The 15,489-nt window shown below is 40.4% G+C and overlaps 1 protein-coding gene across 4 annotated transcripts in view; it reads left to right on the forward strand.

Annotated features, from left to right (window-relative positions):
- The window catches only part of ADGB (androglobin), a 505,879-nt gene that overhangs the window by 352,154 nt on the left and 138,236 nt on the right, over positions 1–15,489 (forward strand). For all 4 annotated transcript variants that reach the window (XM_073627819.1, XM_073627820.1, XM_073627821.1 and 1 more), the window contains one exon: positions 12,493–12,666. In XM_073627819.1, the coding sequence (XP_073483920.1) occupies positions 12,493–12,666 (174 nt within the window). The remainder of the gene's footprint in view (positions 1–12,492; positions 12,667–15,489) is intronic.

Here is a 15,489-nt window from a genome sequence, read left to right on the forward strand (position 1 = left end):
TACATGTTTCCATAGAAACTAGGGAGTTACTAGGTCACTGTACATGATTTATTGTATTTTTACTGTATTTCACTTTATGTTTTAGGAAAAGACAACAATGTAAATGTTTTTTATGGAGATTGGTACATAGTTCATTATTGTGCTGTACCTTTGGTCACACTAAAATAAAACAAGATCACCGATGAGCAGCAAATATTCAATTTAAACAGTCAGCTAAACCAAAACTGATGTTTCACCTCAGAGCAGATGCCAATTGTTCTAACTACTTTTAGGGACTTTGGTAACACAAAAAAATTACTGAAATTGCCAAGTGTTCTCAGTTACTGCAGCCGTTATTTGGATGGATCTTTTATTGTTGATTTTCACCTAAAAAGGTCATACAGATCATGGAACTAGCAGAGAATAAATTTTGTGTTTCTCCAAGTAATTAGTATAACTCTTATCTCAAACTCCTAAGCAATCTCATTGGTTGCAAAGAATAGTTTAAACCCTTTTTTTAGTTTTTCATACATAGGGTCAAGGCTTTTTTCAGCGGGAACATTGGGGAATGCAGTTCTGGCAACTCCAGCACTGAATGTATGTAATGACAAGGTGTGCTGGAGGGTCTGTTGATGCTGGAAGATCTATTGTTGCTGGTGGGTTCTATGTGGCTGGTGTGGATCTACTGATGCTTGGGGATCCATTTTGCTGCCTTTCTTGTTATCATTAACAAATTCCATACAAGCTACTTAACACCACAAAATGATACTTGGTTCTGTATTCTCTAAAAGGGGCAGTATTGGACAGTAGTTAGGGGGTGGAACCAAAGGACAGTGCTCAGAGGTGGGTAGGGGGCCGAAACAAGGGGGGATTCAAAAAGGGGGGTACCTGTAACTTTCCCCTGAGAAAAAAAAGCCCTGCATAGGGTCATAGCCTGCATGCCATATGGGTAACTAAAGATAAACAAAACGATCTGTGTATCAGCTGAAGAAAGTTTAAATCTAATACTTTGCAGGTAAAATGTAATTTGCTGGTTCATTTGTGCCCAAGTTTAAAATCCAAAACTCTTGTCAGATTGTGCAAATCATCAGTCCTGTTTGATGATAACGGTTAGTGTGATCCTTTGTGTAACATTTTACAGATTCACAATTGGCATGCACAGGATATTTCTATTCATCCGTGTTCATTATGCCTTGAATATGTTTGTCCGCTATCTGAAAGCCTGTACTAATAAGTATCTGTGTCCATTAAAAGGAGGAGGGTATATCTACTCTTATAAATGCTTTTGATAAAAAAAAAATGTTTATTTGTATCACACCTATAAAACAAAATGTGTTAATAGTTGAAAATTTGTATTTTTGTTTTCCAGCTAGCAGTTGAGGCTTTAGACTGGTTTTTAAAGTTGGCCTGTTAATGCAATCCTGTTGTTTACAGATGTCAATAGCTCAAACTGAAATTTGCTCACATGAATGAGCTAGAGGAGAGATCTCCACCCCCGCTCCTTCATACCCTTCCTTGCATGCTCTATCCAGGCCTATAATGTTTCAATGAGAGATATAGTGTCAGGACGTGGGTCTGAAACTGCGACCTCTGCTGTGTCTGGCAGTGTCTCTTCTTGCTGAGCTATCTGGGATACTGTAGAGCTCCCTAGACAATTCCTTAATCAATCTTTTCTTGAACCTTGAACAGTTTGTTCCTCTCATGAACATCCTTTTAGTCATGCCTTTGCACTGCACTTCCTGTTAGTCAGATTATTGTGCTCTCTTCAGCCATTATCTCACTCTTGTCACTTCTGCTGCCATCCGTACCTTCGTTACTACTCGTTACTGACCCTTGACTTGTTCCTCGACTACGCTTGACCCTCAACATGCAATCACTTAATATCAACCTTTGGCTTGTTAACCGACTATGCTTCTGCTTGATCGCTACCTGCTATATCTGCTGCTGGACCCTGGCTTGCTCCATTTCTGGTGGGGCAATCCTGAGGACTGTGACCTGGTACTAACATGCCTCAAAACCCATCACCACCAGCTCTGGTGAACATCGGTTAGTACTCAGACTCTGCACCTTGGGTGAGCCCGCGTCATCTGCCAGGCTTACCTGCTTCTGTTCTTATCCAGCTGGTCGGTGGGAGGCTCTCTACTGCTATAGCTATTGGTCTCCAAGCCTGATCCTGATCGTGACATATCCATTTGAGTTCCAGAACGTTTTACCCCCTCCAATAAAATCTAATTTCAACATAAGCAACATGTATTTTGCTACATGTCTTTGGTAAAAAAAATCTGCATAAGTGTATATTAATTGGTTTGTGTGAAAGCTATAGCATGTTGACATTGGGGGTTATTTACTAAAGTAAAATCCACTTTGCACTGCAAGTGCACTTGAAAGTGCACTTGGAAGTAAAGTCGCTGTAGATCTGAGGGGGCATGCAAGGAAAATAAATAACAGCATTTTAGCCTGCACATGATTGGATGATAAAATCAGCAGAGCTTCCACTCGTTTCAGATCTACCCCTTAGATTTAGGGAGACTGCACTTTCAAGTGCACTTGCAGTGCAAAGTGGATTTGCCCTTCGTAAATAACCCCCATTGCAGGCAATTGCGCGTGGGGGGGGTGGCATCGTGCCTCTAAACCAGAGCAGGCAGAATGACGTAAATGTATGTGATTCCAGCCGCAGTATATGTACTTACATATATAGTAAAGTAAAGTACATTATAAAGCGCTGAGTAAACTGTTGGCGCTATATAAATCTTGTATAATAATAACATAGTAGGTGAGGTTGAAAAAAGACACAAGTCCATCAAGTCCAACCTCTGTGTGTGATTATATGTCAGTATTACATTGTATATCCCTGTATGTTACAGTAGTTAAAGTGCTTATCCAATAGTTTTTTTAAACTATCGATGCCCCCCACTGAAACCACCGCCTGTGGAAGGGAACTCCACATCCTTGCCATTCTTACAGTAAAGAACCCTCTACACAGTTTAAGGTTAAACCTCTTTTCTTCTAATTTTAATGAGTGGCCACGTGTCTTATTAAACTGCCTTCCGCGAAAAAAGTTTTTTTCCTATTGTGGGGTCACCAGTATGGTATTTGTAAATTTAAATCATATCCCCTCTCAAGCGTCTCTTCTCCGGAGATTATAAGTTCAATGCTCGCAACCTTTCTTCATAACTAATATCCTCCAGGCCCTTTATTAGCTTTGTTGCCCTTCTTTGTACTCACTCTATTTACAGTACATCCTTCCTGAGGACTGGTGCCCAGAACTGGACAGCAGACTCCAGGTAAGGCCAGACCAAAGTCTTGTAGTGTGGGAGAATTATCTCTTTATCCCCTTTTTAATGAATGTCAATATTCTGTTTGCTTTGTTAGCAGCAGCTTGGCATTGCATGCCATTGCTGAGCCTATCATCTACTAGGACCCCCAGGTCCTTTTCCATCCTAAATTCCCCTAGAGGTTCACCCCCTAGTGAGTAGATTGCATTCATATTCATATTTTTGCCACCCAAATGCATTATTTTACATTTTTCTACATGATACCTTGTTTGCCATGTAGTTGCCCACCCCATTAATTTGTTCAGATCTTCTTGCAAGGTTTCCACATCCTGCAGAGAAGTTATTGCCCTACTTAGCTTAACGTTGTCCACAAATACAGAGATTTATCTGTTTACCCCATCCTCCAGGTCGGTTATGAACAAATTAAACAGGATTGGTCCCAGCACAGCACAGAACCCTGGGGGACCCCACTTCCCATCCCTGACCATTCCGAGTATTCTCCATTTATCGCTACCCTCTGAACTCGCCCTTGTAGCCAGTTTTCAATCCATGTACTCACCCTATGGTCCATGCCAACGGACCTTACTTTGTACAGTAAACGTTTATGGGGAACTGTGTCAAATGCTTTTGCAAAATCCAGATACACTACGTCTACGGGCCTTCCTTTATCTAGATGTAAGCTCACCTCCTCATAGAAGGTTAATAGATTGATTTGGCAAGAACGATTCTTCATGAATCCATGCTAATTACTGTTAATGATACCGTTTTCATTACTAAAATCTTGTATATAGTTTTTTTTTCATTGGTGCTACATTGGCTTTTCTCCTGGTAGCTGGTATCATTCCAGTCAGTAGACTGTCAGTAAAAATTAGGAACAATGGTCTGGCAATTACGTGACTGAGTTCCCTAAGTACCCGCGGGTGCAAGCCATCTGGTACCGGTGATTTATTAATGTTAAGTTTCCCAAATCTATTTATAATTCTGTCCTCTGTTAGCCATGAGGGTGCTTCCTGTGCTGTGTCATGAGGACAAACACTGCAGTTTTGGTTACTGAAGCCCCCCCAATTCCCTTGTGAAGACTGAGGAGAACAATCAATTCAATACCTTTGTCATCTCCCCATCCTTTGTAACCTTTACATATGACCAGCTGTGAGTGGACACAGCTGTTCACATGTTTAAAGAGCCGTGGCTCTTGACACAGATCTGGGTCAGGATGCGCCCCCCCGGGACCCAGAACGAGAGCTGCACATGGTTAAAGTATTATTTTATTATAGTGTTTTATTATTGGGGGGGGGGGTTGTCGGCACAGAGGGTAACCTTCCTGAAATGAGCTTGCCACTTCCCTAAAATTTGTTTTTGCAGGTTGGGATGTCTGCTAAATGGAGAGAGCAGAGCTATCAATCATCTGCCTGCCTCCCATTCTTAGATCCCGTTCCATTCATTAACGCTGTAGTGCAGCTTCTATAAATAGTATAGCTGGGCAAAAAGGAAGGGCATATTCAGCTCTCTTGATGAGTGCCTGTGATAGCTTCTTAGTTGTCTTTATCCCCACTGCACCGGAAGATTACAATAGCGGCAAGGTTTGACCGAGGGGGATTTCTACTAACATAAGAGGAATCAGTACAAGGGACACATCCTACTGACTGTAAGTTATGTCCCTTGCACTGATTTTTGACTTTAGCTTTCATACACAATTTAACTTTTCTCCAGAAAAAAATCCCAACTAAATTAAATAAAAATTCCAGTATATACACCATAGTTTGTAGACGCTATAACCTTTTATTACCAAAAATATGTAGCAGAATACATATATAACACACTAGCGGGAGGATGCTGACGTGATGCATCAGAGTGGGGGGAGGGGCCTGATGGAGGCGCTGGTGTGAGGGAGCGGAGGTGGTGTGGACAGACCGAGCGGCTCAGAGGCAGAGCGGGGTGAGAGCCCGCTGTGATACTGACAAAGGAAGCCTGGAGACAACCCCCCACCACTAGGAGCTCAGGACTGAAGACGCTAGTACACTTAGTACTGCCTGAAGAGCGGCGAAGCCTTGAATCATCCCATCGGGGTGGACGAGGCTCGTCACTGCACAGCCTGTTGTTCTGTGGCATTTTCTCCTCCTTGACTCCCCCGCTGCCCTTCTCACCTACAATAAGTGACCCGGAGCCGACCCCTGTTTGAAAGGGGATAAGACGAATGGATATCACACATACCGACAGCTAATGTATTCAGCGGACCAGGACGTCTCTGGCGCTATGCAACTACTAGCTACGTAACTGCTATCTCACAGTAAACAGAAGCGTCTGGCTCAGATCAACTCTGGAGGTAGGGAGATAGGAGAAGGAGCCCTCCCCAGGTATGAAATTTAACCCTCACTTACCCTGAAGCACTGTAGTATTAAGCTCCACTAAAGTATTCTTAAGAGACTTGTTTAATAACTTTACCATATTGACTCTATGGTATATTGCAAGCTTTTTTGCTTATCTGTCTCCCTATCGTCTCGAGCCAGCAATTTACACCTTATACTTAGCTGTATGGCTAATTATGCTGAATATTGATAAGCATGTTACCATATTGAGACCATAGTACTGAGTTAACAGGCTCTTGAAGAATGATCATATCTCCAGCTGCTGCCTAGTCTTTTCCAGACACATCTCGTAAGACCTTCTGGACAGCTTACTTTTTTGTTATTTCTCACATCAAGGGAAAAGTACAGTGTATTTTGACAGCGGACTTTGACAAAATATAAATGAATAATATTTCCAGCAAGAACGATTGATAACAGGGGACAAATATTAAATCCTTTTTCGCTGCATTTTGCGGATTCCGGGGGCTCGTTGAGTGGTGCTGAGGTTGGGAGTGAGTGGGAGAGATCCCTCATTGCAGGTAAATTGGGTCCGCGGTGTCCGTTTGGGTCCGGTGGATCCTCCTTGACTGGTCTCCCTTTACCGGAATACCCTTCTGATCCTCGCATGGTCAGGAGGGGATTGTTATCCCCCTAGGAGCATTCTCAATTGCACTTTCGCTTAATTTTTTTTTAATAATTTAGGTCAGCGAAGGGGGAAGAAGAAAGTTTGGAAGGGTTCTCTTTTCTTTTTTGTTTAAAAGAGGGGGAAAGGAAGGGATTTGCCAAAAAAAAAAAAAAAAATTTCCAAAGAAAAATAAAAAAGAAGGGGAAAAATAAAGGAGGTAATATGATCACAAAAAGCAACAGACCCCAAGACCCCAAGAGAGAGTTTAAATTCCAGTACAATCCAGAAATACCTCAAGGATGTGGGTTCAAAAAGTCCCGAACCGGAAAAGAAACAAACAGGAACAAAAGAAAAAAAGAAAGACCTGGTGAAACAAAAATGGGAACAAGGTGAGAGGTCTAGGGAGGAGTTGGAACAGGAAAGAGAGCCTGATCTCAGTAAAATGGACAAACAAAGAAATATTGCATTAATTCCAACTTAATCAGAAATGCTGGAAATGTTCACCAAGTTAGAAAACTCTATAAAATCAGAGATATTGAATGTACGGACTGACATGGACCATTTGCTGCGGAGAGTAGAGGAGGCAGAGGAAGTATCAAGAAAACAGGCTAAAGAAATACTAGAATTAAAAGCACAAATGAGGACAATGCAGAGCGAGTACCGACATTCGTCATATAAATTTGAAGAGCAAGAAAACCAAAGTTGCCGTCAAAATATGTGGATTAGATCCCAACCAGAACAACAGAGTGAAGACCTGGTGACTAAAATGAAAAAAATCTTTAATCCAATCTTGGGCAGATGGGAAGATGAGGCCCTAAAGATAGACCGGGTGCACAGGATTAGAAAACCTCCAAATCTGAGACAGGATACACCCAGAGATGTAATTATTAAATTCCACTCATATGAAGATAAAGACAAGATTTGGAATAGACTTGGGGAGCCCCAACAGTTTTTTTTTGAGAGTACGGAATTACAAATATTCTCCGACCTATCAGCAGGAACCCTGGCGCGGAGACGGCAGCTAAGACCACTGCTTGAACAAATGAGAAAGGCCAACATTAAGTACAGTTGGGGGTTTCCTACATCCCTAATAGTATTGAAAGAAGGAAGATCGATTAGACTGAGGTTCTTGGAAGACCTCCAAGACTTTTGTGTAAATTTGGGCATCCCCGTACCAGACATTCCTAGATAAGAGTTAAAAGTTCTTTAGATCTTAGAGAGGATTTTTCCATGTTAAATGTTAAAGGGTTTATTGGATTTAAATTATAAACACCTTGAATTTAAGTGGAGGGGGGATGCTAAATTAATATAGATAAAATGCAATGTTTGAAGGGGGGTCTCAGGGAAAGGTGCGGCTTGGTTTGGTCCGCCCGCTTTCGCCCCTCCCCCCGCTTGTTGCGGAGGGGGGGTAGAGGTATCGGCGCCTGTGATTGGAGTCTCACCCTAGGTGAAGAAGTGCGTAGGATGGGATCAGTTTATATTCACATCTGCGAGCTTAGGGTCGGATCGTGGCCAAGGTTGGAGGGAGGGGGGCTGGGGGGAGTTGGGGTGAGAGGGTGGGGATGGAGCTCCATCCTGCAGGGACGGATACAAAATTCCTTTAGAAGACAGATTATGTTAGCTGTGAAACCCCTTACTAGACCAAAATAAATGACAGATTTCAATTTTTTATCATATTATGTTAAGGGCCTGAACTCTCCGGTTAAGAGACATAAAGTACTAAAAGAACTTCAACACTATCGAGCAGATGTGGTATTCCTTCAGGAGACCCATCTAGCTCTGGATACAAATATTAAATTATACTTTTCTGCACTGCCGACTTGGTTCTATAGTGATACACCCATAAGGAGAGCCAAGAGGGTAGCAATAGGGTTTTCTAAAACGTCTAAGTTCTCTTTGACCAACAGATTGACGGACCCTGAGGGTCACTATCTCTTTTTGAAGAGTAAGCTGGGGAATAAAATTTTCACTTTAGCAAATGTCTACTACCCTAATAAAAACCCGATCATATTCTTAAAGCAGGTATTGGATAAGTTGATGGAGTTTAAGACAGGGGAGGTTGTCCTGGTGGGGGACTTTAATTTTTGTCTTAATCCTTCCTTGGATAGTACGTCCCGGGCACAGGGGACAAGTAAGGCGCAATTAAAAATGATCGGGCAAGCTGCACCAATGTCATATTATGCACCTGTGGAGAGTGCAGCATGCAAAAACAAATGATTATACCTTCTTCTCCCCTGTGCATGGGACGTACGCAAGACTAGACTATATGATGACTGACCATAGCCTACTGGACCTTGTGGAGGAAACTAAAATAGAAATAACTACGCTATCTGACCATTCTCCGATCTCAATGAGGATTAGGATACCGGGGACCCAAAGACAACCATTCTCATGGAATCTAAATGAAAATCTATTAAAAGATGATAAAGCGGTAGAAACAGTTCAGAAAGAAATTGAATTTTTTTCAAGGTTAATGATACAGGGGAAATTCCAGTTTCCACACTTTGGGAAGCCCATAAAGCATACATTAGGGGGGTCCTCATATCCATCGTGCTGGGGAAAAAAAAGAGAGAATAAAAAAAAGGGAAAAACTTATTGAGGAAATACATATATTAGAGCAAGAACACAAAAAACATAATGGACATCATCAGGAATGCTTTCACCAACTGACTAATAGAAGGGAGGAACTTAAAGATAGCATGGAAAAGGACTCTAGGAGGTCCCTAAATAAAATAATAAGAGATAGATATCTTTGGGGAAATAAGTCAAGCAAACATCTAGCGAGGTTACTGAAAAAGAAAAGAGACTTGGATTTTATTGAGAAAATTCAAAATAAAAATGGCGAGGCAGTTTTTACAACTAAAGAGATAGCAGAAGAGTCTAGGAAGTACTATGAAGCCCTGTATATTGTAGGACAAAAGAGACATGCAGAACAAAGAGAGGACAGGAAGGTGGAAGAATTCTTGAACAGAGCAGGTTTGTCAGGTCTGACTGAGGGAGACAGAACTGACTTGGATAGACCTATAACAGTAGATGAAATTTACACTGCATTAAAGGAGTCTCCCTTGGGAAAAAAGCCGGGCCCAGACGGGTTTACTACTTATTATTTAAAAAAATGTAAAAAAAAATCTTGATTCTGAAGCTCTGCCATTACCGCAATGGCTTGGGTACCAACTGGGAAATGGGGGGAGATGCTTTATCTGCAACCATTACCCTGATATCAAAAGAGGGCAAGAATAACACGTTGTGCTCTAGTTATAGGCCCATTGCCCTACTAAATGCCGACACCAAACTTTATGCCAAGGTTCTAGCTGGCAGGTTGAAGGATAAAATGACTACTCTGGTGCACCCAGACCAGGTAGGTTTTATACCTGGAAGAGAAGGTAGGGACAATGGAGTGTGATCATTGCTTCTTCTTGAGTCCAATAAATCCGGTGGGTCCCCAGCTCTATTCCTGTCAATGGATGCCGAAAAAGCTTTCGACAGGGTAGACTGGGGACTCATGATAAAAACATTGGAATCTATGGGAGTCGGACCAAGATTTATTAAATAGTTAAGAATATTTTACAATCACCCTCCGGCATCCATTAAAGTGAATGGGGTTCTTTCGAGACCTTTTAAGATGGAGAACAGAACCAGACATGGGTGCCCACTGTATTCCCTCTTATTTGTAATAACTTTGGAACCCCTGTTGGCTTCTATACGAAACAACCCAGACTGCAGTGGGATAAAGATAGGGACAGAGGAACATAAGCTCGCAACCTTTGCTGATGATGTCCTTTTTTATACTACCAATCCTAGGATTACGATTCCAAATTTGCTGCAGATTTTTAAAAAATACGCCGAGATCTCAAACTTTAAGATAAATCTCAGCAAATCTGAAGTCTTAAACATAAATGTAGACAAACAGGAAGAAGAAAAACTTTCAAGGGAATTTTATTTTCCTTGGAGAAAGGACATAAAATATTTAGGAGTTAAACTATCTAATTCTTTGAAGAAAATATATCTAATAAATTATATACCCTTATTAGACGAGATTAAGTAAGAAACTAAAAAAGATGTCAATGCGCCCCCTCTCTTGGATCAGGCACATCAACACAGTAAAAATGGTGCTGGCCCCGAAAATCCTTTATAAATTCCAGATGCTTCCGATTCCTCTCCCACAGCCATTTATGAGAGCTCTACGAGGTCTAATTGCGAGGTTTGTCTGGTGTAACAAAAAGCCACGAATTCATACACGGTTTTGACTAGGGGGAAAAAACAAGGAGGATTAGCTCTACCGGATTTTTAATAAGTACTACATTGCAGTAACACTTTCACGGGTTATGGAATGGTCAAGGGAGGTTTCAGATAACAGATGGGTTAACATTGAATATAGTATGAGTAGCAAACATCTAAGCCACATAATATGGAACCCTCCACAATACAGAACACTTAGCACAAAGACACCAGATTTAACACTTAATACACTAAAATTATGGGATCAGATCCACACACAAAACAAATGGTATTATAACTCTCCTTTGATCTATTTGAAGAATAATACATTTTTTGAACCGGGGATGAGGGAGGTGGGAGGGAATTGGATAAAGAATGGAAATACACAATTAAAAGTTTTAATTAAAGAAGGGAAAATTCGCACTTATCACGATTTAAGAACAGAGACAGATTTAATGGTGATTGATGCATGGCGGTACATCCAGTTGAAGCATTTTGTCGAGAAACTTCCGATTAGAGGTGAAAAAGACTACAGGCCACTTGAGCAGCTTTGTAAGAGAGAAAAATCAAGGAATAATATCTCCCGACTTTATAAAATTCTAATGACTAAAGAGGAACTGGATGTGCCTCCCTACATCAAGAAATGGGAAAATGAACTAGGAGTACAATGTAGTAAACATACTGTAGAAAAAATTTAGAAAAGGATACACGGTTCCTCAGTTGATACCAAGATGATTGAAACAAATTTTTAAGTGCTTAGCAAGGTGGTATGTGACACCAGACAAAGTTAGAAAATTCCAGCCGGAAAAATACGTGGAATGTTGGAGAGGGTGTAAAACTATTGGAACAATGGCTCATATATGGTGGGAGTGCCCCATCATTAAAGTATATTGGAAGAAAATTATACAGCTAATAAAGTAAATTACTAATAAAACTATATCGGAAGACCCTTGGACATGTTTATTCCATGGGACAGACAAGTCAGTTAAACAATACCAAACATCTATTGTCCCTGAATGCCGCTAAGAGTCAGATACCGAAAAAATGGCAGGAATCAGAAAGTCCTAAAACTCGAGAATGGATTTTTTGTGTTAATGAAATCTATAATATAGAGAGTTTGGTTTGGACAGGAATAGACCTAGATGAGGTGGCTGAACGAAAAGATAAATGGGTAGGGTATCGGAGGTTCAAAAAGACGTGGAGTTATGTAGAGGAGATTATTGGTTAAAGCATCAAGGGTTTAAAGATAGGGAATTATTTGAGGAAATCAGGTTTTTATAGAATAACTGCAGGATAGTGGTGGGTGGGATTTTAGCTTAAGGGGGATGCTAGAGAAGTTCTTTTTCAAGCTGTATGTCGATGTATGGTTTTAGTTTTGTATTTATAAAACATAAATAAAGAGTTAAAAAAAAAAAAAAAGAATACATATTGTATTGGCCTAAGTTTATGAAGAAATTACGTTTTTTTTAAAAAAATTATTGGATATGTTTTATAGCAAAAAGTTAAAACTATTGTGTTTTTTTTTTTTTTTTGTCAAAATTATCTCTTTTTTTGTTTATAGTGCAAAAAAATAAAACCATGTGATGAGTAAATACCACCAAAATAAAGCTCTATTTGCGGGGGAAAAAATTACATAAATTTCATTTGGGTACAGTATTGTATGACCGCGCAATTTTCAGTTAAAGTATCACAGCGCCACTGTCACAAAAAATGGCCTGGTCATGATGGGGGGTAAATCTTCCGGAGGTCAAGTGGATATACATTCCTTCTTCATTTGATTACATCCCCAGCTGTTCTCATAAGTCTCAGTTCAACAATTAACTTATTTACACCCACACCAAGAATATAAAATATTAAATATTTTATATTTTTCAATATTTAAACTCCATGTAGATCAAGGGTTTTGAATTAAGGGCCCTGGTATTTTAAGGCTATAGTGCTAATCTCTGCATTGGCATGCTGCCTGAGTATTGTTATTTATTTGTCATTGTACAGAAAGTGTCCCCTGTTTAAAAAAAGATTGATTTTTTGTTTTTATTTTTTATTACAGGAAAGCTACCGCTTTATGGGGACGGCAATGAGTATAATAAAAGCTATAATAAATGTGATGCAAAACTTTAGCAATGAAAATGAACTACCTGGTACCTTTAAAGAATTGAAGTTAGCTCACTATCCTTGGCAAACTAAATCAAAGCCCTTAAGAAAAACCGAAGAACACTTCAAGGTAAATATATTTAAACACAGGAAACGTGCGAAAATTTTTACAGCCCAAGGCAGAAAACAGGGAGCATTTGTTTTCGGCACAATAACCTTCTAGCTCCCTTTGTTTTGATGATTTGTTGGTAAGAAGGTTTCCTCAGTGGATGTTTGTTTTAAAGTCAAGAGTAAAGCCTCGTACACATGATCAGATTGTTGGCCAACAAAGGGTCAGACTTTTGTCCGAAGGGCGTGTGCCAGGAACTTGTGTTGCATACAAACGGTACACAATTGTCAGCCAACAAACACAAACGTAGTGACGTACTACGGGGAGTTTCAGCTCTTGAGCGCCACCCTTTGGGCACCTTGTGCTAATGCCATGTTTAGTGAGCATTGATTCTGAGCATGCGTGTTTGTACTTTCAACTTTTGTGTGATGGACTTGTGTACACACAATAGGAAAATCTGACAACAGGCCGCTGTCCACCGAAAATTTACTAGCCTGCCATCCAACATTTGTTGGCGGAAAGTTGGACAACAATTGTCTGATGGAGCGTACTAATGGTCAAATTCCCTGCCGAAAATCCGACCGTGTGTGTGAGGCTTAAGACATCACAGTTATAGGAAATTTCAAAGTAACTTTAGGTTTTTTTCCCAGATAAATTTGAACTTTAATTTAGAAGCACATGATGAAAAAATTTCCAAACATCCCATAAACATTCAGTAATGAGGGAAAAACTGGGTATTTAAAGAAAAAGCCCAACTAAAGTCACAGAATTAGATATTAACAGAAATTGTATTACCAACCTTTATTTTAATAGTCTTACCTCCACCTTCCAACCAGGAGCACAGGTTGTCTCAATATCACTGAGCATCTGTGTAGACAACAGTTTGGCTGAGTGCACTGAATAATCTAAACCTGACCAAACATTTTCTGTTTGTTTTCTTCAATCAGCCAAAAAACGAGGTATATTGAGGAATTCTCCCCTGCTGGGACATTGTATTCTGACAACAGCACCCACCTCTTGCACAATGCATTGATCTTGACTTGCTGCAGACACTGATCAATGAAAATTTTTTCAAACTGTTCCTTCAACAGAAGTAGATTAAAGGGTATGTTCACCTTTGTACACTTTTTTTTTCTAAATTCCAGCTCCCCTATGCACCAATATAGCATTCATGTGCTTTTTTTGCAAAAATATCTACAGCCGCTTACCTTTCCTGTCCTAATCCACGTTTCCAGACGTTTCCATTAGTAATGTCTTCTTCCTGATCAGACTGTAGGTCATGACACAGGAAAGAGTTGACCAGCTGACTTCATTAGCACACACCCTGCATCATCCACCTTCCTATTTCCAAGTGCATGTTTTTTAAATGAAATGCAATCAATCAGTGATCACCCTTCTCACTAAATACACAATCAGATTGCATATTGTATGGTCATCTTTTATACAAGTGCATAGGAGGGAGCCAAAAGAAACACTCAGCTGTCAAGCCCCATTCACAACTCTGCATAGCGGGAACTCGCGTTCTCACATTTTGTGTATTGTTTTTCCTGTGACACACATAGGGCAGCCTGTTGATTTCAGTTGGCTGCACTACATGTGGTTAATGAGACATTTTGGCATTTTATGGGTTGTGTTTTTTACTGTACATTTTGCAGCATTTGCCCCTTGTTTTTTCAAATGGCAAAATGTTTGTTTTCTTCTGTGTTTGGTGTGCCGTTAACAATTAATGGCACTGAAAGCGCAACTAGTAATTTTAGGTGCATAAACATGGCCATGCACTATGCAATCTGATTGTATATTGTGCATTTAGTGAGAACGGTGATCACTGATTGATTGCATTTCAATTAAAAAAAATGTGCACCTGGGAATGAGTGGGTGGATGATGCAAGGTGTGTGCTAATGAGGTTAGCTGGTCAACTCCTTCCTGTGTCATGACCTAAAGTCTGATCAGGAAGAAGACATTATTAATGAAAACGTTTGAAAATGTGGATTAGGACAAGAAAAATTAGTGACTGTAGATTTAATGGAAAGCTTTGATATTTTTGCAAAAAAAGTACATGAATGCTATATTGGTGCATAGGGGAGCTGGAATTTAGAAAAAAAAAGTGTACAAAGGTGAACTTACCCTTTAAACAATTGACTTCTGTTGGGCAGAGGAGCCCACACACTCGTCAAAAGAAAGAATGGGATGAATTTCTGTTAGTGTATGACCAGCTTAACAGACCTAGTCAGATGCACTCCTTCTCTTTCTGTGTGTGAGGGAACCTGTTCTGAGAGGTGTGACTGTTACTCAGCTCTTCCACCAAAGAACACTGGAGAAAAAGAAGTGTATTCTCACTGAGAGCAAAATTAAATCATAAATCACATTCAAAAAACTTGCAGGGGCAAAAATGTATTCTCTATGGCAGATCCCCACCATTATCCTGTTGCGTGTACCAGGTAAGTGATTAAGGCTGGGTTCACAGATGTGCGGCCGCGGGTTTGTGCCTGGGGTCCAGTGCGTGTCTGTTCACCAGTTCAGGTGCAATTTAGGTCAGAATTTTTGCCTGAATTTGCACCTGAATTGCACCCAAACACACACAGGACCCTTTTGCAATCCGCCCCAGACCTGTGTGAACCGGTTTCATTGAAAGCCGGTCACACTCGCCTGTCATGCGAATTGGATGCAGGGAAATCCAGATCCAATTTGCATATATGTGAACCCAGCCTAAAACTAAGCTGAAACAAAGCACAGACTGACACATCTTTGGCTAGGCCTCTCCATAAAAAAAATGAAAATAACAAGCATCTTATGTATGGGGTAATATAGAATGTATTTTTGATGGGGCTATTGGGAGGCCATAC

This window comes from Aquarana catesbeiana, linkage group LG04 (genome assembly GCF_042186555.1).
Source record: "Aquarana catesbeiana isolate 2022-GZ linkage group LG04, ASM4218655v1, whole genome shotgun sequence".
Lineage (NCBI taxonomy): Eukaryota > Metazoa > Chordata > Amphibia > Anura > Ranidae > Aquarana > Aquarana catesbeiana.